The following is a 22,356-nucleotide window of genomic DNA, read 5'->3' on the forward strand; positions in this document are numbered from 1 at the left end:
AGAGGCATAAAGAGAAACATAAGAGTCACAAGAGGTGGGCTGAGACTCATCCCTCGGCCCCGCCATCTAAAGTTACGAGCCCCTCCACGAGGGCCTCTGGATCCTCTCCTTCTCGGCTCCATTCGCCTTGTTTCTCGCCAGAGCCGGAGGAGGAGTTCCAGTCTCCTTCGAGATCTTCGAGGCGGCCCTCCCGGCCCGCCTCGACAACCTCTTATAGATCAACAAGGAGCCTGACCGACGCGGACATGGATCGGATGGTGCTTCAATTTTTGCAGACTCAAATGCAGATGGGGGTGCTCCTGCCCCCCCCATCCGGGGGGGGAGCATCCCCTTTCTTTACCCCGATAGCTCCTTCTCTGACCCGGTTTGGGGTCTCAAAGTCGTCTGATCCGGGCCATTTCGGAACCAGGGAGTTGTCAGCGCCGACAGCACCGGTTACTTCGACGCCGACGTTGCCCTCAAGCTTGTCTGATCCTAGCTCTTGGGGCCGAGAGCCGAGAGCCGAGCGTCGGATCCATGGGGGTAGGTGTGTCTTCGGCTCCGTTCAGGTCGAATAGCCCCACCGAGGAGGTTCCTTGCAAACGGAAGTGGAAAAGGAGGCACCTGGACTCCCCTGAGTCCCTCACGGAAGACACAGATTTGGATGAAGGGGAAGGCTCCCCAAGATCACCCCCTGAGGATGTCTCCTTTGGAGACGTCATGGAAATGTTGCAAATTAGAGGAGGGTAGTCTGCCCAAAAACCTTCCTCAGACGAGTCTGTGTTTCTGGATGCGTTTGATGCAGGCCCGTCTACCTCCTGGGTGTCCCCCCCCGGCTGACCCCCTGGTAGACCTAATTACTACCAGGGCGTGGAAGGAACCGGACACCGTGGAGCCAATTCCAAGAAGGCCAGATAAAATTCTTAGCCGTCCCTCAGATAGGCAATCATGGTCTAAGGGTTCACCAGTGGATGCCATGTTGGTGGCGGCCGCCACGAAGAAGGAACTAGCACAGGAGAGTTCCTCGGTCCATCCTCCGGATAAGGAATCTTAGACATTGGACCGCATTGGAAAGCGGATGTTTGCTTCAGCCACCTTCTCTATAAGGGTGCTGAACTACATGGAGCACGTCATCAGACTCCAGCGAGACTTAATAAAGGAATACGCTGGGGCTCCCCCGGAGTCCATGACGGCCGAGGATAAGAGGACTTTCTCGACTCGCATGGCCACTCTGAAATCTATTTCTAACACTTCTATGCGGCTACTCTCCCATGCCACGGAGGGAGCCGCTAGAGCTAGTGGATCAGGGGTCGCCTTGCGGCATCACGCCTGGCTCCGCCTTTGCAATTTTGCGGAACCCTTCAAGGCATCCTTCGCGGACGCACCCTTTGACGGCTCTTCGCTCTTTGGCAAGATTGTCCATGAGACGCTGGTCCAAAGTGAAAAGGACGGGAAGACACTGTCTGCCATCGGAGTCCGCTTCTCTAATCCCCAACTATCCTTCTCTAGGAATCAGAGGGGACAAAAGAAGATGCGGTTCCGGAAGTCTCAGCAGTCCCGTCCAGCTTCGGACCCCTCGTCCTTCAGAAGCAGAGGACGACAAGTTGGACGCCGGCCCAGAGGCAGAGGGGGGCCGTGTAATTTCGGGTCTAGAGAACCGTTCTCGGACAGGCCTGCGCAACAGCCCTGAGGGCTTACCTGACTGTCCCTCTCTGGAGGCAGTCAGGGGGCGTCTGTCGGAGCACCTCCAAAATTGGGAGTCCATTACGACGGATCGGTGGGTGCTCCGAATCATATCCAGAGGTTACACCATTCCCTTTCTAAGTCTTCCCCCTCCTAAGAAGCGCCTCCCCAATGTCCCACCCGATCAAAGGGAGGCGGCAGCTTCGGAGGTTTCGAAGCTGCTAGAAAAAAGAGCCATCCAGCACGTCCCCCCAGACCAGTTTGGATTGGGCAATTACTCCAGGTTCTTTTTAGTGCCAAAAAAGACTGGGGACTTAAGACCAATTCTAGACCTTTCTTCGCTGAACCTGTTCATTCCCAAAGAAAAGTTCCGGATGGTCACTCTGCAATTAATTCTCCCCCTTCTTCGGGAGAACAACTGGATGTGCTCCATAGACCTCCAGGATGCGTACTACCATATTCTTATGGACAGATGATCCAGGAGGTTTCTCCGCTTTCGGCTGGGAGCCGGTCATTATCAGTTCAGGGTTCTTCCGTTTGGCCTCACCACAGCCACCAGGGTGTTCACCAAGGTCATGGCAGTTGTTGCAGCCCACCTGAGACTCAGGACATTCAGGTCTTTCCGTACCTGGACGACTGGCTCCTCACCGCCTCCAACAGGCATCAGCTTTGTTCTGCCAGAGACTATTCTCTCACTCTTGCCCAGCGTCTGGGCATTTCAGTAAACCTCCAAAAATCCTTCCTTCGTCCTGTACAGGTTCTGGAATTCATAGGGGCCAAAATAGATACTCACCTCTCTCAGGCCCTTTTAACATCAGACAGATTGAGCAGTTTGTCACATCATGTTATCGCACTTCTTCAGTTCCCAGCCCCATCGGCAGAATTTGTCCTGAGAGCGCTGGGCTCTATGGCGGCAGCAATCAGTCTTTCCCTGCACGCACATCTGCGAATGAGGATTCTTCAGTGGACCCTTCAAGTCCAATGGACTCTGTTGCTACACTCCCTAGACACTCCTATTCCCCTGAGCAAGGTTTGCAGGGACTCACTCCTCTGGTGGCTTCGCTCACGGGAGCTGTGGGAAGGGAGACCCTTCGTGATGCCTCAACCCCAAGCCACGTTAACCACGGACGCTTCTCGCCTCGGGTGGGGGGGGGCATGCTATGGGCAGAACCATCCATGGCACGTGGACTCCCTTGGAGACCGCTCTGCATATCAGTGTCCTAGAGATGAGGGCGGTGCTTTTAGCGTTGCAAGCTCTTCACGACTTTCTTCCCTTGGGGACTATTGCAATACAGACAGACAATATGGCGGTAGTCTGGTACATAAACAGGGAGGAACCAGATCTTATCCCCTTTGTTGGGAGGCCATGAGAGTTTGGGAATGGGCGATATCCACCAACCGTTTTGTGATAGCAACACACATTCCAGGATGGTCCAACGTTCTTGCGGACAAGCTGAGTTGCTTGATCCTCACACCTTACAAGTGATCTCTGAACCCGTCAGTAGCGAAACAGATTTTCCTCAAGTGGGGTCTACCTTGCTGCGATCTTTTTGCTTCTCCATCAAACACGAAGTGCAGCAAGTTTTTCGCTCTAATTCCCCCACCAGGGGAGAGCCCCAGAGACGCTCTGGTTCATGCTTGGCCACCCAGTCTCCTCTATGCTTACCCCCCTCTTCCTCTCATGATGAAATTCCTACAGAAAGCCCGAAGGTTGGGGAGCAAAGTTATCCTCATATAGCCCCATTCTGGCCTCGCCAGATCTGGTTCCCTTATCTGCGGTCTCACAGTGTAGTTCCTCCTTGGATCTTGGATCCCATCCCGGATCTGATTTCGCATCCTGCGGGATTGCAACCCCCAAACCTGGAAAACCTCAAGCTCGCGGCTTGTTTGATCCAGTTCCACTGATGGCAAGGACTCCTGGTATCTCCTCACCAGTGAAAGACATTCTGGTAGCAGCGCATAAACCTACTACCAGAAAAATTTACAGTAGTAAGTGGAAGCGTTTTTTCTATCTGGGCTACAGACAAGGGTTTGGATCCCTTTACCGTCCCTATCCCAACTGTTTTTGAATTCTTGTCGCATATTTTTCATCAAGGAGCCAGTGCATCTACAGTTAAAGTACAGTTGTCAGCCATCTCTCATTTTCACATAGGAGAATGGGCTGGAATCGTTAGCTTCAGCTAAAATATGCAAAACGTTTTTGAAAGGAATTTTTCTGCTGAAGCCACCAGTTAAGACTGCGGTTCCACCGTGGGACCTGACATTGGTTCTGCAGGCATTAACGAGTCCGCCCTTCAAACCGGCCGCCTCGGTTCAATTAAAATTTTTATCCTGGAAAACAGCCTTTCTGATCACTATTACGTCAGCCAGGAGAGTCTCAGAACTTCAAGTGCTTTGCATGAGACCCCCTTATCTAATTTTTCATAAGGATAGAGTGTCTCTCAGGACTAACCCCTCCTTTCTGCCCAAAGTGGCCTCTGAATCAAATATTAATCAGTCGATTAATTTACCAGTATGTTTTCCCAACTTCCAGAACAAAGGGGAATATAAATTACACAAATTGGACGTACATAGACAACTGCGCTTTTACTTGGACAGAACGAAGGCTACTCGTAAGTCTGATCAGTTGTTTGTGTCCTTTGCCAGACCTTCTTTAGGAAAGGCTATTACCAAAGTTACTTTAGCAAACTGGATTTCGCAATGCATCATCCATGCTTACTTAGCCTCAGGGGAAACCTGCTCCTTCCGGAGTCCATGCCCATTCAACTCGTTCCATAGCTACTTATGCAGTGTTTTGGTCCAGAGTTCCTCTGGATGATATATGTTCAGCAGCTACTTGGTCCTCTTCTCATACATTCATTTCTCATTATAAGTTGGATATGATATCCAGGAGTAGGGCTTCCTTTGGCTCTGCGGTGCTCTGTATTATCCTTCCTTGAGGACCTCCCAGGGTTTTTATTAGGTAGCTGGGGACTCTGTCCCACAGGTTGCAGAACAAATGAAGTAACTACTTCAGATAAAGAAGTTATGCACTCACCATAACGTTCCATCTGAGTAGGTACTTCATTTGTCTGCAACCGACCCCCCCCCCCTCCATGCCCCCTATCCAGTATCGTGCTTCCTGACTATGAATGACATTGGTTCATGCAGTTAGGCAGTAGGTTATGGTAATTGGTCGAGAGTCTTGGTTGCTAGTTTAGGCAAACTTGATCTGAGGAAAAGGAGTATGTAGCAGGGGGTTATGGGTAAGGGGAGGAGCTAGGAGCTCGGATCTTTTAGCTAGTAAAGCTGCCGGCTTGGCTCCGAGATCGGATCAGACACCCACAGGTTGCAGACAAATGAAGTACCTACTCAGATGGAACGATGTTCATCGTGCTATGCTGCTGCAGTCATCACACTTGGGTTATCTGCCGTCAGGCGGTCCCGCAGTCAGCCTGAATTCCAAAGCCTTGGTCTGGCGTCGGTTGTCGTCGCTTCTTCCATGACGTCAGAGCGGCAGGGGTATAAAAGAGGCAGCCGACGCCATTTTCTTCTGTCTTTCTTGCCGCGCGGTGCCCGAAGCAGAAGCAGTTCGCAAGTGTCGGTCGGCCAGCTCCTGAGATTTTCAAACAGAATTTCAGCCGAAGTCTTCTATAAAGCTAAGTACCCCGTTGGGGAAACTTTTCTTGCCTCAGACCGCTGTCAGACAAAGTTAATAATTGTATTTCTTGTGGGAAGCAAATACCTCATAAGGATTTTCATTCTTATTGTATTCCTTGCCTAGGCCCAGACCACAACGTTTCTGGTTGTCGGTTTTGCGCTAGGTTCAATAAACGCACTATTAAGCATTGGGCTGATACCACCCGACATTATTTTGGCAGAAAATTCAACTACATTATGTCGTCGGAACCTCCAACTACCGCTATGTTTAAAAAACGCAAGGACAAAGACCGGCAGCCTAGACCACCGAGGTCTCGGTTAGGCCTGCCGCCAGATCTTCGGTACTCAGTGAGGCACCTACTCAGCCCCTGACTACCGCAGATTTAGAAAATACTACTACCTCTCAGTCAGAATCTACCGGGCCACTGGAGCCGGTTCCCCCTCAACTCGCGGACGCCAGCCCTGGTGGCGACCTGGAGACTATGGACAGGTCTTCGGTTTCAGAAGGCGTTTTTAAACCGACGACTCTTTCCGTTAAGTCATACGTTAAGCTCCCAAAGGTTAAGAAACCGAGTCCACAGACTCCCATACAGGCCCCTATGCCTAAAAAACAGATGCTCAAAATGGCGGAGGACCTGATTACCCTTATCAGAAGTTCCCAGCCTCCTCCTGACAAAAGGCCTAGACTGGAGGAAGATTTACCTCCTTCTGACCAGGAATCCATTTCCTCAGCAGACTCTGAGGAACAGGATTACCCCTTCCCTCTCTATGAAGACTCAGATGCTGAGGAGTCTATTCCCTCTGTTTCCCCCCTGAAGACTTCTCTTTTGGGGAAACCCTGCACACCATGAGAGAGCATTTCCACTGGGAAGGACAAGATTACTCTGACTCCAAGAAAAGACTCCGTGAGTTTCTTCTTTTGCCTCAGCATAGACCCCTAGCCATTCCACCTGTTTTGGACATTCTGGATGATGTCTACACTGAATCCAGTCTAAATCCAGATTCCTTACCTCCAGCACCACCTAAACCTGACAGATACTATCGAGTCCCTGACTCTCATAAGTTTTTATATAAAAGCCCTGCTGCAGACCCAGAAACCATTTCCCAGGGTCCCAAAGGGGTTAAGGCCTCTACTGCTAAGAATCCACTACCTGCGGAAAGAGATTACAGGGCATTAGAAAGATGGGGGGGAGTGTATACCTCTGCCACTTTGGCCATGAGGGCATTAAACTGCCAATTCCACATGATTAAATATCAGCAGTACTTGCTTACTCGGTTAAAACAGAAAATGATCCCTCAAACAAATCAACTAGATTTCAAAGGGATGCAAGATTTGTTGCATGCAGCAGAATAAGTGGGAAAGCATGCCTTGCAGTGTGGTTTTGATTCTTTGGAGGCCTCATGTAGAGCAGCAGTCACAGGGTCTGTAATACGTAGACATGCTTGGCTAAAAGAGCAGACCTTATCAGAACATGTCAAAGCAAAGTTACTGGATGCTCCACTGCAAAAGGATGCATTGTTTGGTGTCAAAGCAGAGGAAGTTTTAAAGAAGATGGAAGAAAAGGCAAAATCAATGCAAACAGTTAAGGATTTTTGACAGGTACAACCTCCTCGCTTCAACAGAAACTGGCCATCAAAAAACTGGTCCTTTCCTGCTTCAGACAGACCCCAAAGGGGCAGGTACAGACGCTCTAGGGGCAGAGGCCAGGCACAGGGTACCTTCAGGCCTAGACAATGGCAAACAACAACTCAAAGGGGGGGGGGGGCAGATCTCAACCCTTCAGAAAACAAACTCAATGACTTTCCTCTTCGCCTGCCAAACATAATTGCCCAGGTAGCACCTCTAGGAGGAAAACTGGCTCTTTTCCCACAAAACTGGCACATCATAACAAAGGGCAAATGGGTTCTGGATATTATTACCCGAGGCTACAGATTTCATTTTCACACTTTACCACGGATGAGAGGCATGCCAAATCTGCCAACAAACCAATGGGCAGAGGCACAAAAACAAATTTCAGCTCTCATGAACATGAAAGCAATTCAAAAGGTACCTGCAAAAGAGCAAGGTCAAGGATTTTACTCAAGACCATTTCTAGTACCAAGAAAGGACAAAGCCTGGAGACCCATCTTAGACCTTTCAATTCTAAACACGTACCTGGACATTCCCAAATTCAAAATGCTCACACTACAGCAGCTTCTTCCCATGCTGGGCAAGGAGTCTTGAATGGTAACGTTGGACCTCCAAGAGGCATACCTGCATGTCTTTATCAGACAAGATTGCAGAAGATACCTCAGATTTTTGGCAGGCACAACGCATTGTCAATTCTCTGCATTGCCCTTTGGCTTATCTACTGTGCCCAGAGTATTCACGAAATGCCTGGCATCAGTAATTGCATACTGCAGACAGCGAGGAATACAAATTTATCCATATCTGGATGACTGCCTGATCCAAGCGGACAGCAAAGACATCCTACTACAACATCTGGCAATTGTGACAAAGTTGCTAAATTGCCTAGGGTACACAGTAAACAAAAAGAAGTCAAAACTAATACCCCCACAAGAAATAATTTTCCTGGGTGCCAATACAACGGCCCAGATGGCTTACCTCACACCAGACAAGCAAAAACAACTGTCTCAGTACTTCAAAAACATGGCAACTTCTACCCGGCTCACTGCAAGGAAATTCCTGCAGGCATTGGGGTACATGGCATCCTGCATTCAACTAATTGCATATGCAAGGCTACATATGAGAAAACTACAATGGTACCTAAAAAGTGTATGGTCCCAGCACAGACACAGCCTCGAAGCAACTATAACTCTCATTCCCTGCCTTCAAAAAGAGATTCTATGGTGGGCTCAAGCATGCCAAGCAAACAAGGGCCTTCCTTTTGTCTCACCTCCACCAAACCAAACCTTGACAACAGATTCATCAGACTACGCCTGGGGTGCACACATGGCAGGACAATGCATACAGGGCAAATGGTCTGCAAACCAAAGGCAGCTATACATTAATCAAAAGGAGATGCTAGCTGTAAAAAATGCACTAACAGCCTTCAAGGACCTTTTGCATCCAAGACAACTTCTAATAAGGACGGACAACACCACAGTTATGTGGTACATAAACAAACAAGGAGGGACGCACTCCTACCCACTATGCAGACAGGCAATGGACTTGTGGAACACAGCATTAACTTACCAAATTCAACTGCAAGCACAATTCCTGCCAGGAAAAGAAAACATTTTGGCAGACAAATTAAGCAGAAATTTGACAGACTCTCACGAGTGGAGACTACACCCACAAGTATTCTCAATGATAACTCAAAGGTGGGGTCTGTCAGACATAGATCTGTTTGCCTCAGCCAACAACTGCCAGCTACAAAAAATTTTGCACAAGGACTTCCCATCCCCTGGCCTGGAAAGTGGATGCCCTATCATTCAGTTGGACAGCATTGTCAGTCTGCGCCTTCCCACCTCTGCCTCTACTCTCCCAGGTATTACTGAAAACCAGATCGGAGAGACCACAGATGATTCTCATTGCCCCGGACTGGCCACGTCAACACTGGTACCCACTACTACGAAACTTGTCTCACAGCCTTCCATGGATCTTACCTCAATTCCCTCTGCTGTTAACCCAACAGAACTCTCAGATACTTCACAGTCAGCTAAGGACCTTAAATCTAGCTGCATGGAAAATACCTTAAATTATCAAACAACACTTCTCTCAAAGGACGTCCAGAATGTCATTTTGGAGGCCAGGAGGCCCAGCACCAGAAAAACTTACTCAGACAAATGGAAAAGATTTTGTGTATGGAACCAGGCCAGAAGCCTAAATCCTGGTATCCCAAATATTCCGCACATACTCCAATATCTAACTGAGCTGCTACACAAAGACCTTTCTTTCTCTTCCATAAAGATCCATGCTTCAGCCATTTCAGCTCAATATGATATGGCTCCTCCCATTTTCTCTCATCCTTTGCTAAGGCAGTTTCTCAGAGGGGCAAAAAATATAAGACCCCCCCCAGAAAACCACCTACTCCAACTTGGGATCTAAATTTTGTTCTGGAAAAGTTAACACTTCCTCCTTTCGAACCAGCCTTTTCAGCAGAGCTTCAATACTTGTCATGGAAGACAGCCCTGCTGCTAGCTATCACCTCAGCACGCAGAATCTCAGAACTGCAGGCACTTATGGCAGTGGAACCTTTCATCATTTTCCATCAGGACAGAGTATCTTTATGGACCAACCCTTCTTTCATGCCAAAGGTAGTATCCAGTGTGGCTCTCAGTCAGACCATACACTTGCCCATCTTTTATCCAAACCCACAGAATAAAGGAAAAAGACTCCTTCACTCTTTGGATATTCACAGACAGCTACATTACTATTTGGGCAGGATAAAGGCCTTCAGAAAAACTGACCAACTCCTTGTATCCTATGCACCAGGCTCAGAAGGAAAGGCTATTTCAAAGCAGACCATCTCCAAATGGATAGCACATTGCATCCGCTTTTGCTACTCACACCACGGGAAAACAGTGCCTGCTAGTTTTAGGTCTCACTCTACCAGGGCTACAGCAACCTCAGCAGCCTTCCTCCGAGGAGTCCCAACAAAGGACATTCTGGAGGCAGCTAACTGGAGTTCAGTGCACACCTTCACCAAGCATTACCACCTTCCTCTGTACTCAAAAACCAGAGCTGGGTTTGCCACTGCAGTTCTGCAGGGCATCTTAGCTGCACCTAACCCAGTTTAGCTCCTACCACCCGACCATAGCTTTGGGATTCTACCCAAGTGTGATGACTGCAGCAGCATAGCACGATGAACATAGTACAGTTTTGTACCTACCATAAATGTAGATGTTCGAGTGGTTATGCTGCTGCAGTCCATGTTACCCCTCCCTCCATCCCCTCTTTCTAACAAGGCTTTCTCTTATACCTCCATGTACTTCACCCTTTGGAATGTATGTCTATATTGTGTATTTGCTTACAACTGGTACCATTGTTTTGCACTAAGGTATGTTTTGCAAGCTTCTTATTTTGCCTTCTTAGTTTGGGGGCACCTGACATCTGGGGCAAGAAAAACTGAAGAAAACGGCGTCGGCTGCCTCTTTTATACCCCTGCCGCTCTGACGTCAGGGAAGAAGCGATGACAACCGACGCCGGACCAAGGCTTTGGAATTCAGGCCGACTGCGGGACTGCCTGACGGCAGATAACCCAAGTGTGATGACTGCAGCAGCATAACCACTCGAACATCTACATTTATGTTAGGTACAAAACTGTACTTTATGGTGAGTACATAACTTCTTTTTTTATTTGATTTTCTTATTTATGAAGTGTTATGTAATATTTATGTGATCTGTAAATGCTACTATATGTCATATTTGTTTGCATTTGTATTGTGCAGCTTTTTTTTAGTATCTACGTGACATTATGTAAACTGTTGTTCATTTTCGTCTACCAGTTTTCTCTAAGCAAACTGACAGAACTACTGAGACAAGATCTGGCTGCTGCTGGATTTACAGAGGCTCTTACCTTTGCCTTGGTGAGTATTCGACTGCATCTTTGTAGTACATGTAATAGTTTCACTGCTTTACTGATGCTTCAGAATGGTCATTTTTTTTTTTTCAAAGTAGACTATTTAGTTCCTGACTGCATCAATTGCCTTTATGCGGTATAGCATAGTAATCTGCTGAGGCAAGTGTGGATAGTTAGACATACATTTAAAAAAAAATTAGCAAATTTTGTGCAGCGAAATATGATAGATGTTCATCGTGTTACACTGCTGCAGTCATTACACTTGGGTTATCCTGCCATCAGGCGGTTCCCCAGTCGGCCTGAGTTCCAAAGTCTTGGTCCGGCATCGGTTGCTGTCACCTCCTCCCTGACATCAGTGCGACAGGGGTATATAAGATGCAGCCGACGCCATTTTCTTCAGTCTTTCTTGCCGCGCGGTGCCCGAAGCAGAAGCAGTTCGCAAGTGCCGGTCGGCCGACTCCTGAGATTTTATTTCCGAATCCAGAACTGAAGTCTTCTACAAAGCTAAGTACCCCATTGGGGAAACTTTTTCTTGCTTCAGACCGATGTCAGTAAAAGTTAATAACTGTATTTCTTGTGGGAAGCAAATACCTCATAAGGATTTCCACTTCTATTGTATTCCATGCCTAGGCCCAGACCACAACGTCACTGGTTGTCGGTTTTGTGCTAGGTTTAACAAGCGCACTATTAAACGTCGGTTTGATTTTGCCCGACATTATTTTGGCAGAAAATTCAATTATACCATGCCGTTGGAACTTCCAACGACCGCAATACATAAAAAGGACAAGGACAGGCATCCGAGGCCCAAAACTGATGACGAGGCCTCTTCTAGGCCGGTCACCGGTTCTCCGGTTTTCAGCGAGGCGCCTACGCAGCCCCTGACGACCGCTTCCACAGAACCAAAGACCGCCTCCGACTACCACGTGGAGCTGGCTGGGCCTTCGGACCCTCTAGGTTTTCAGCTTACTGAAACTAACCCTTCAGAGGGAACCAAAGTAGCTGTGCAATCCACAGCTTCAGAGGTTGTTTTCAGACCTACCCAATTAACCATTAAACCCTCTGCTTTGTCTTAGCCCCCTTAAAAACAAAGAAACAGACACAGCATTCTCCAGGACAGGCTTCCATGCCTAAGAAACAAATGCTAAAAATGGCCGAAGACCTAATCACCCTGATCAGGGGGTCCCATTCCCCTCCTGATAAAAGGCCCAGACAGGATGCAGACTATGAATCTTCTGACCAGGTGTCCATTTCCTCAGATTCATCCTCAGACCTAGGATACTCTTTACCCCCTTATGAGGTTTCTGATGCTGAGGAATCAATTCCATCAGCCTCTCCAGCTGAGGACTACTCCTTTGGGGAGACCTTGCATACCATGAGGGAGCATTTCCATTGGGAAGGCCAGGATTACTCAGAATCCAAAAAAAGGCTCAGAGACTTCCTTTTATTGCCTCAACACAGACCCCTTGCTATTCCACCAGTGTTGGATATTGTGGATGATGTGTACACTGAATCCAGCTTAAACCTTGACTCCTTACCCCCAGCCCCAGTTAAACCAGATAGATACTACAGAGTCCCTGACTCTAACAAATTTCTGTACAAAAGCCCTGTTGCTGACCCTGAAACTATTTCTCAGGGACCCAAAGGGATTAAGGCATCATCAGCAAAAAAACCCAGTTCCCTCTGACAGAGATTCCAGAGCATTAGACAGATGGGGAAAGAAAGTATATACGTCTGCAACTCTAGCAATGAGAGCCTTGAATTGCCAGTTTGACATGCTAAAATATCAGCAATTTTTGATGTCTCAGTTGAAACAAAAGATGCTTCCAGAATCAGATCCTCCTAATTTTAAAGAAATGCAGGATTTATTGCATGCAGCTGATCAAGTGGGAAAACATGCTTTGCAATGTGGGTTTGATTCCTTAGAGGCCTCCTGTAGAGCAGCAGTTACAGGTTCTGTCATTAGAAGGCATGCTTGGTTAAAAGAACATACGTTACCAGATCATGTTGAGGCCAAATTATTGGATGCACCTTTGCAGCGGGATGTGTTGTTTGGTGTTAAGGCAGAGGAGGTATTAAAGAAGATGGAGGATAAGGCAAAATCTATGCAAATGGTGAAAGATTTCTTACAGGTTCAGCCTCCTCATTTTAGCAGAAATTGGCCAACAAAGAAGTGGTCCTTTCCAGTCACAGACAGACCTCAAATGGGGCAGATATATACGTCCAAGAGGTAGAGGTCAGGCACAAGGCCCTTACAGGCCTCGACAATGGGGTACACCAGGCCAGAAAGAAGGGGAAGACAGGCCTCAACCTTGTAAAAAGCAGCCTCAATGACTTCCCACTACAGCTGCCAAACAGCTCTCTCTTGGCAGCACCCTTAGGAGGAAGACTGGCACTTTTCTATCACAATTGGCATTTCATCACCAAAGACAAATGGGTTCTCAACGTTGTATCTTAAGGTTACAGGTTCCACTTTCACACTCTGCCAAGGTTAAAAGGAATGCCAAATCTGCCACCAAATCAATGGGCAGAGGCTCAAAAGCAAATTACAGCACTCATGGACATGAGCTATTCAAAAGGTACCACCACAGGAGCAAGGACAAGGATTTTACTCAAGACTCTTTCTGGTTCCCAGAAAGGACAAAGCCTGGAGACCCATTCTGGACCTTTCTTCTCTAAACACGTACCTGGATGTTCCGAAATTCAAAATGTTGACACTACAGCAACTTTTTCCCATGCTGGGCAAGAAAGCTTGGCTCGTGACTTTGGACCTCAAGGAGGCATACCTGCATGTCCCTATCAGACAAAACTGCAAAAGATACCTCAGATTTCTAGCTAGTTCAATGCACTATCAATTCTCTGCACTGCCCTTTGGCTTATCTACTGCACCCAGAGTGTTTACGAAATGCCTGGCATCAGCAATCGCCTTCTGCAGACTACAAGGGATACAAATCTACCCATATCTGGACAACTGCCTGATCCAAGCGGACAGCAAGGACATACTACTGCAGCATCTGGCGTTTGTAATAAAACTGTTGAACTTCCTGGGATACACAGTCAACAAAAAGAAATCAAAACTAATACCCTCTCAACAAATAATTTTCCTGGGTGCCAGCTTGGATACAACCACCCAGATGGCCTACCTCACGCCAGACAAGCAAGGGCAACTGTCTCAATACTTCAGAAAATGGCAACTTACACCAGGCTAACTGCAAGGAAAGTCCTGCAGGCTCTGGGATTCATGGCATCTTGCATCCTACTAATCCCATGTGCAAAGCTGCATATGAGGAAACTTCAATGGTACCTAAAAAACCTATGGTCTCAACACAACCACAGCTTGGAAGCAATTATACCACTCATTCCATGCCTTCAAAAGGAATTTATGTGGTGGGCTCAAGCTTGCCAAAGAAACACAGGTCTTCCTTTCTGTGTACCTCAAGCAACTCAAATCATCACAACAGACGCCTCAGACTACGCCTGGGGAGCACACATGACAGATGTGCATTCAGGGAAAATGGACCCGAAAAGAGAAGCACTTTCACATCAACCAAAAGGAAATGCTAGTCATACAAAAGGCTATTATGACCTTCAAAGACCTACTGCATCCAGGCCAGCTATTGATAAGGACAGACAACACCACAGTGATGTGGTACATAAACAAACAGGGGGAAACTCATTCACACCCCCTGTGCAGGCAAGCCATGACCCTATGGAACACAGCACTGGAATTGCAAATTCAACTACAGGCACAATTCCTGCCAGGGAAGGAGAACACACTGGCAGACAACCTAAGCAGAATTATGACAGATCCACATGAATGGAAGTTGCTTCCTCAAGTTTTCACAAATATAACTCAGGCATGGGGACAGCCAGACATAGATCTCTTTGCTACCCACAGAGATTGCCAGTTGAAAACATTTTGTTCAAGGACCTATCATCCACAGGCCTGGAAAGTGGATGCACTTTCCTTCATTTGGGCGACATTGACAGTCTATGCCTTCCCGCCTCTTCTTCTGCTGCCCAAAGTTCTATTAAAAGCCAGAGCAGAGAGGCTGAAAATGATTCTCATTGCTCCAGACTGGCCAAGACAACACTGGTATCCACTCCTGAAGAGCCTGACACATTCTCCACCATGGATCCTGCCTCTATTCCCTCTTCTGTTGTCCCAGCACAACTACAAAACTCTTCACAGCCATCTCAAAACTATCTAGCTGCATGGAGAATTCCTTGATTTCCCAACAGTTTCTCCTCTCCAAGGAGGTGCAGGATGTCATCTTGGAGGCCAGAAGACCTTCTACTAGAAAGGCCTACTCCGCTAAATGGAAACGATTTTGTGCCTGGAATCAAGAAAAGGGACAGAATCCTTTTGTAATAAACATACCTCAAATTTTACAGTACCTAGCCGAGATGTTAAACAATGGACTTTCCTTCTCCTCCATCAAGACCCACGCTTCAGCCATTTCTGCACAATACAACACAGATCCTCCTTTATTCTCTCATCCTCTCTTAAGGCAGTTCCTCAGAGGGGCAAAGAATATAAAACCCTCAAGGAAACCACCAGTCCCTGCTTGGGACCTCAACTTCGTATTGGAAAAGCTGACCCTTCCTCCCTTCGAACCAGCTTCTTCATCAGAGTTACAGTACTTGTCATGGAAAACCGCCTTTCTTCTGGCTATCACCTCAGCTCGCAGGGTTTCGGAGCTACAGGCCCTCATGGCTGTGCAACCATTCATCATTTTCCATCAGGACAGAGTTTCCTTATGAACCAACCCTACCTTTATGCCAAAGGTAGTATCCAGTGTAGCTTTGAATCAGACTATCCACTTACCTACCTTTTATCCTAATCCACAAAACAAAGGGGAAAGACTACTACATTCCTTGGACATTCACAGACAACTTCGTTACTACTTGGACAGGACAAAGCCATTCAGGAAATCTGAGCAACTCTTTGTGTCCTATGCTGCAGGTACTCAAGGAAAGGCTATTTCCAAACAGACAATTTCAAAATGGATAGCCCACTGCATACGCTTTTGTTACTCATTTCATGGAAAAACTGTGCCTGCATGCATCAAATCCCACTCCACCAGAGCCACAGCTACCTCTGCAGCCTTCCTCAGGGGGGTCCCTACCAGGGACATTTTGGAAGCAGCCACCTGGAGTTCAGTGCACACTTTCTCCAAGCACCATCACCTCCCACTATACTCAAAATCTAGAGCGGGCTTTGCCACAGCAGTCCTGCAGGGCATCCTAGCCCCTCCTAGTTCCACTTAGTGCCTACCACCCTTACTTAGCTTTGGGATTCTACCCATCTGTTATGACTGCAGCTGTATGCACGATGAACATAGTACAGTTTTGTACCTACCATAAATGTGGATGTTAGAGTGCTCATACAGCTGCAGTCCAGGTTGCCCTCCCTCCATCCCCTCTTAGGACAGGCCTTATGACAAACACTTTTCATACAACCTTTTTGGGGTATTCTTTTATGGTGTATTTGCTTGCAACTACTGTTTTTGATTTATCAACATTGCATCTTTGTATAACATTATGTTTGCCTTCCTTCTGGGGGCACCTGACATCTGGGGCAAGAAAAACTGAAGAAAATGGCGTTGGCTGCCTCTTTTGTACCCCTGCCGCACTGACGTCGGGGAAGAAGTGACGACAACCGACGCCGGACCTAGACTTTGGAATTCGGCCGACCGAGGACCCGCCTGACGGCAGGATAACCCATCTGTTATGACTGCAGCTGTATGAGCACTCTAACATCTATATTTATGGTAGGTACAAAACTGTACTTTTGTTGTAACAAACATATGTTCAAAAGAACTGGTCTCCCAAGCCATTCCCTGTGTTACAGTCATCACAAATGGCAACCCCATCCCCGGTCCTACTCCCTCATGGGCACTGTATCACCAAGAAACTTAGTAGAATGGCAGAGAACCGAGAAACGGCTCAAGTTGTCACAGAGACAGGTTTCTGTGAAAAATGTAAGGTCAGCTTCTTGCAACAAGTATGAAATCCCAGCATTGTTGCAAATTGACCTTGCATTGTATACATCACCGTAAGAGGGGCCTCAGCAGGGTCTGTTGATGGAATGCTGGAACTGTGGGTATCATTCAGAAATGGGAGATCAATGGTTTCTTCACAGAATATTACTAGTGGTGCTGAAAACCCACAACAGGCATACACTTGAGTGTTCCTTTTGAAGACCTTGTGTTGTCCGTCACAGTTTATATGATGTGTAGGCATCTATAAAGCTGAAACACCTGCACAAGCAGATTAGTAGGGAGAAAAGGACACATTGCTATCAACAAATATCTACTGCATTGTGCAAGTCCGAACATAGTGGTACTACGCTTAAAACAAAATTTATAATAAAGCACAAGTTTAACAGTACCTCACTATTAAACTGTAGACAAAGCTAAGTAGTCAAAAATAAAATGCTAGGCCAAAAATATACGATAGCACAAGACCTCCATCTGATTCTTGTACTAGAACTTATGTTGCTGATGATGTAAACATAAAAAAAAAACTCTTGAGCTAGAGCTTGAGAGAGGGCTCCTGTAGAAGTTAATAATCTAGTAAATTTACGGTGTTCTTGAAGAAAGTAAATTATCTGCCAGTTCAGTTGATGGGAGTTCCCAAAGCAGTGTGCATTCTAGGCACATTAGGTTTGACTTTCAGAATATGAATTAGCAGACATGTTTGTTCCTGTAACTCCACAGACTAGTCTATCTACAAAATTATAATTTGTAGCAGTCAGGGCCGGTGTTAGCATTTTGGGGGGCCCCCAGCAAGTGTCATTTTGGGGGCCCTACCTAGGAGGGTGTAAGGTGTGGCCATGCCCCCTTCCCTTTCTCAGTTTTCTAGAAAACCAAATTGCCCTGAGGGGCAGATTACAATATCAAGCATGGTCTGAAACTGTTTCAAAGCCCATACCCCCCAACCACCAACCTCTCAGCACGTAAGACATAAGGGTCTATATTACATGATCGAACAGTGAAATGTTCGAACATGTAATAATAGACCCCAAAATGTTGAACTGTCGGAATGTCGAACGGTTCAGTGGAGATCTCCGTACAGTGCGGACATGGAAGTTTTCCATTGTCTGCACTGTAATGCGATCTCGGAGTTGGTATATTTAAGTAGAGGGGGTGGGGGGTGCAGGGGGGCTTGCCCCCCTTCTTAGAGCATTTTTATGGTTTGGGTGTTTTTATTTATTTTTTTTTTGCCGTTTGAATTATGGCGTTTCAACATTTAGGGGTCGATTATTACATGTTCAAGCATTTCACTGTTCGATCACGTAATATAGACACAGACATAAGATTAGGGCTTTAAAAAACTGGGCTTTTCAGCTAATAAAGATGTTAGAACAGATTTTGCAGTAGCATGCATTGCATGAACCCACATCTTTTTGAGGGTAACAGACCAAAAATACTAGGTAAACATCTCAACATTGGACATCATTCTCACAGGCCCTACCCCACCTAATGTTTCAGCTCATTTCTAGACAAAGCCAAAAATAATCACAGGACAAAGGCATAACATCAGAGATAGCTTTAAACATTGCTATTATAAACTTACAAAGGTACTAGAATTACAGAGTATGCATTAGTATGAATTAAAACATCAGTACATTCTGCAGAATTCTCACAGCCCCATACCTCCCAATGTTTCAGCATAATAATTCCAGATAAAGCCAAAATTAATTGCAGAGCAGAAATATGTTAGCTGTAGTGTTAAGCATTTTGTTTTAAACATTGTTTTAAACTTATAAAGATAATATAACAAGTTTTCCATCAGCGTGCATTACAGTAATTCCTGTACTGTCTACATTCACACAGCCCCTACCCGCAACCCTTCAGCACAAGAACTCTAGACAAAGCACTGAAGTATAAAACAAAAGCTAAACATCAGGGAAAACCTTTAAAAATGCTTATAAAAATGACTGAATGGATTTTCCCATAATTTGGTGTATTATTTTGCTTCAATCTCAAAGTTTTGCTAGAAAACCAAATTGTTTTGAGGGACAGACCACAAATATCAAGCAACACAGTCCCACAGCTTTCACAGTGCCCCTACCCCCACCACCAACAACCTCTTAGCACAGTAATTCTGGATGAAGCAAAAAGAAATAAAACAAAAAAGAGCAAGATAAAGGCATAATGTTAGGGATTTAAAACGCTTGGCTTATGAACCAATAAAGATGCTAGTATAAACAGATTTTGCAGTGGCATGCATTGCTTGAATCAAAAATTTTTTTTTTTTTTTTTTATGCGAAACCGACCAAACATACCAAACATTAGAACACCATGTGACATTTTCACAACTCCTATCATCCTCCTAACTTCTGAGCACAACAATACTAGATAAAGCCAAAAATAATTGCAGAACAAAGGCAGAACATCGGGGATAGTTTAAAACATAGCTATTATAAATGCAGAAAATTTTGTAGAACAGGGTTTGCATTAAATTTATATTTATGCATTCTGTAACATTCTTTCAACACAATTCTGGACAAAGCAAAAAAAAAAGGCAGGGCAAAGGCATACTATCAGGCATTTCAACACTTAACTAATAAACTTATAAAGATGCTAGAACAGGTCTTTCATTGCATGGACTCAAAATTTTCATGAGAGAGAGCAGAAAATCCCAAGCAGACATGAGGATATTCTACAACATTCTCACAGCCCATACTCCCCTCCCAACCTCTCAGCACAACAATTCTGAACAAAGCAGAAAATCATAGACCAAAAGGCATAGCACAAGAGATAGTTGTAAATACTGATGTCACAAACTTAAAGAAGAAATACTAGAATAACAGGATTTGCATTAGTCTACATTAAATCATCATCTGCATTTTCTTAGTCACTACCAACCTATCAGCATAAATCTGGACAAAGCAAAAGTAAATAAATAAATATGACTATTCTTATGCAGAACTGAGTAAAAAACTACAATCTGGACATTAATTATCACAGACAAGAACCCCCCCTTTATCTCTTAGCACAAGAATTCTGGACAAAGCTAAAATGAAACTATTTAAAACAACCCCCCACTCCCCAATCCTCCAAGAATTCTGGGGACAAATATTACAATCCTCATCTCCCTGTGCCCCCCTCCCAAAGAAATAAGTTAAAAAAAAATCAGCAACTTACCTTTTTCTTTAGTGGAAGGCTGCAACTAATCCTGTACTCAAACAAAATTAAAGATTGACCCCCTGATTGCTACCACATAGACCATTTCAGCATTTTTAAATTTGTCCTTAAAAGGACAATGTTTCAGAGCTTTCAAAAATTGCCCTTACAAGGGCAGTTGAAAATGCAGCTCTCTGGCTTGTCCGAATGTTCTAAAGTCCTTGTCCTCCTCACGCCACCAGTAATCCAGTAAAAGATCTCCCAAAAATCCAAGTAGCATAGCAAACTTTTCTCTTGAAAAACAAGAGAAAGGAATGCTTGCTACACATGTGCCATTTTAAAGGCAACTGACACAGGAAGTGTATTGCAAAAACCACTTCCTTGAAGAGAAAAAAAAAACCTACAACTTACTTTGGTTGCTGCAACCAGTCAGGTTCTTGCTTTACTTAAGTGGACCTGATGGAGTGCAGCTTTCAGCTGACATCACATCTTACAGGAAGGCAGTTTTAATGGTCCCGCAAATTCTGCAATGCTGCTGTAATTACGAGTCTGCGAGAACCGGAACCGGGCAAAGATGAATGAGAAACCCACGGCCGCTTGTGTGCAAGTTGGCTGCACATTGTTAGTGGGGGCCCTTGTGTGCGGGGAGATAACTAGGGGCCGGCCGCGGGTTTGGTGGGTGCCTAACGCCGGCTATGGTAGCAGTCCAGACATCCAGTTCAAAATACTGCAACAGCCAAGGAGTACTCAGAGTGATTATGTATTACAACAGGTAACTCTGCAGATAACAAAACCAGGGCCTGATTTTACAAAACTCTTGTGCGCCACTAATATCAAATACTGTAAGAAACTGAGCACTAAACGACAAAAACAGTTGTGCATTACCAACTGAACCCGGCAGATAGCAAAACTTTGGTCTTACTCATTCAGAACTCAATTCTGTATGCCAGAAAGCTCTGATTCCAGCAAAACTCCACTGCACTGCTTTGTTGATAAAAACAGCTGCTAATACAATCCAGCCTCGCAGAGATAGTATTGAAGAAAATTCACTTGTGGACAGCATAATGGGGCAGCGGGTAGTGTTGTCACTTCCTAGCAAGAGGTCCCCAAGTTTGATTCTCAGCTGGAGTGTATAGAGTCTTTATGTTCTCCTTGTGTTCACATGGGTTTCCACTGTGTTCTCCAGTTTCCTCCCACATTCTAAATACTATGCAGCAGGTGGATTGGACACACTAAAGTGTGTGTGTTTTGTGCAACGTGTGTGTTACGTTTGTGTGTTAGTTATGGAAGAACAGCCACAGCAAAGCTAGCCAGCCGGCAGTGTGAATCCTGCTTCTAGATGATTTGTCACTGTTGAAGTGACACCCTGAACCCATGTGCAAAAATGGGCTGTGGATGGATGGATTATGCCTTGCATTTTAGAGGAAAAGGCCAATGTAATAAATCTAAATTATTGCAATCTTCTCCTTTCCCCTTCCTGTTTTTTTTTCTTACTACAGGAGACAGTTGGTCAGGAATTTGTTAAAAAAAATACAGCTCATATTCCCTAATCGGAAATCTGACAGTTCAGGGCTTCTCTTCCATTTTATTGCTGTACCCATTAAAGACAGGACACTGTGACTAGTGTTAGATTTGTCTAGCCTGAATGAGTTCATAGCTGCAGAGACTTTTAGGGTAGTGACAATGAAAATAATACCACCTTTTATAAAACGGGGCTTTTATATAGCAGCAGTGAATGTGGAGGATGCCTAAGCCATCACACACGAGACCTCAGTTTTCAAATAACTTATCACTTTCAGTTTTTAAGTGCGCCAGTTGGACTAGCCACAGCTCCCCAGAATGTTTACAAAATGTTTGGCTGCACTGTTTGCACATCTTAGAAAGGAAAATATTTTTGGATTTGTTTACCATGTTAGAGTACTGATAATTTCTGTCCTGTTTAAGTCTCAACTCTGGGATAGTATGCAATCATTGATGGAATGACCATACAAAGATACATGTCCAATGGAGTTAAGTGGACATGACATGTGATGACCAAAATACAATAAGTGCAAAATAAATAAATAAATAAGGTAATTTAATAAGAAAAATGGTACACTGTGTACAAGGAGTCGACTGACATCAAGATTGGCTAACCTGGGGCGTGGCCAAGGATGAACACAGGATAGCAGCAGATTTCTTCAGCTCCACCAATTTCATTACATTGACAGGAATTAATTACTTAAAAAATTAATTCTTGAAGTAATTTTCTTTCTAAATATGTTTGTTTTATATAGTTCTTGAACTATATCTAAAAAAGAAAGGAAATCTTAATAATATTCCTGTCAGAAATTACTTTGGAAATTTTCCTGTCAGTTTATCAGTCTGAAATGAGTTCCAGTAAGACAAATTCTCAAGAC

At 45.3% G+C, this 22,356-nt stretch overlaps 1 protein-coding gene across 1 annotated transcript in view; it reads left to right on the forward strand.

Moving 5' to 3' along the window:
• FARSB (phenylalanyl-tRNA synthetase subunit beta) overlaps positions 1 to 22,356 on the forward strand; it is a 907,972-nt gene that overhangs the window by 444,694 nt on the left and 440,922 nt on the right. Inside the window, exon 13 of the mRNA XM_044070366.1 lies at positions 10,753 to 10,833. Coding sequence (XP_043926301.1) covers positions 10,753 to 10,833 — 81 coding nt within the window. The remainder of the gene's footprint in view (positions 1 to 10,752; positions 10,834 to 22,356) is intronic.

Source organism: Protopterus annectens, chromosome 4.part1 (assembly GCF_019279795.1).
Source record: "Protopterus annectens isolate FY-2018-M chromosome 4.part1, PAN1.0, whole genome shotgun sequence".
Classification (NCBI taxonomy): Eukaryota; Metazoa; Chordata; order Ceratodontiformes; family Protopteridae; genus Protopterus; species Protopterus annectens.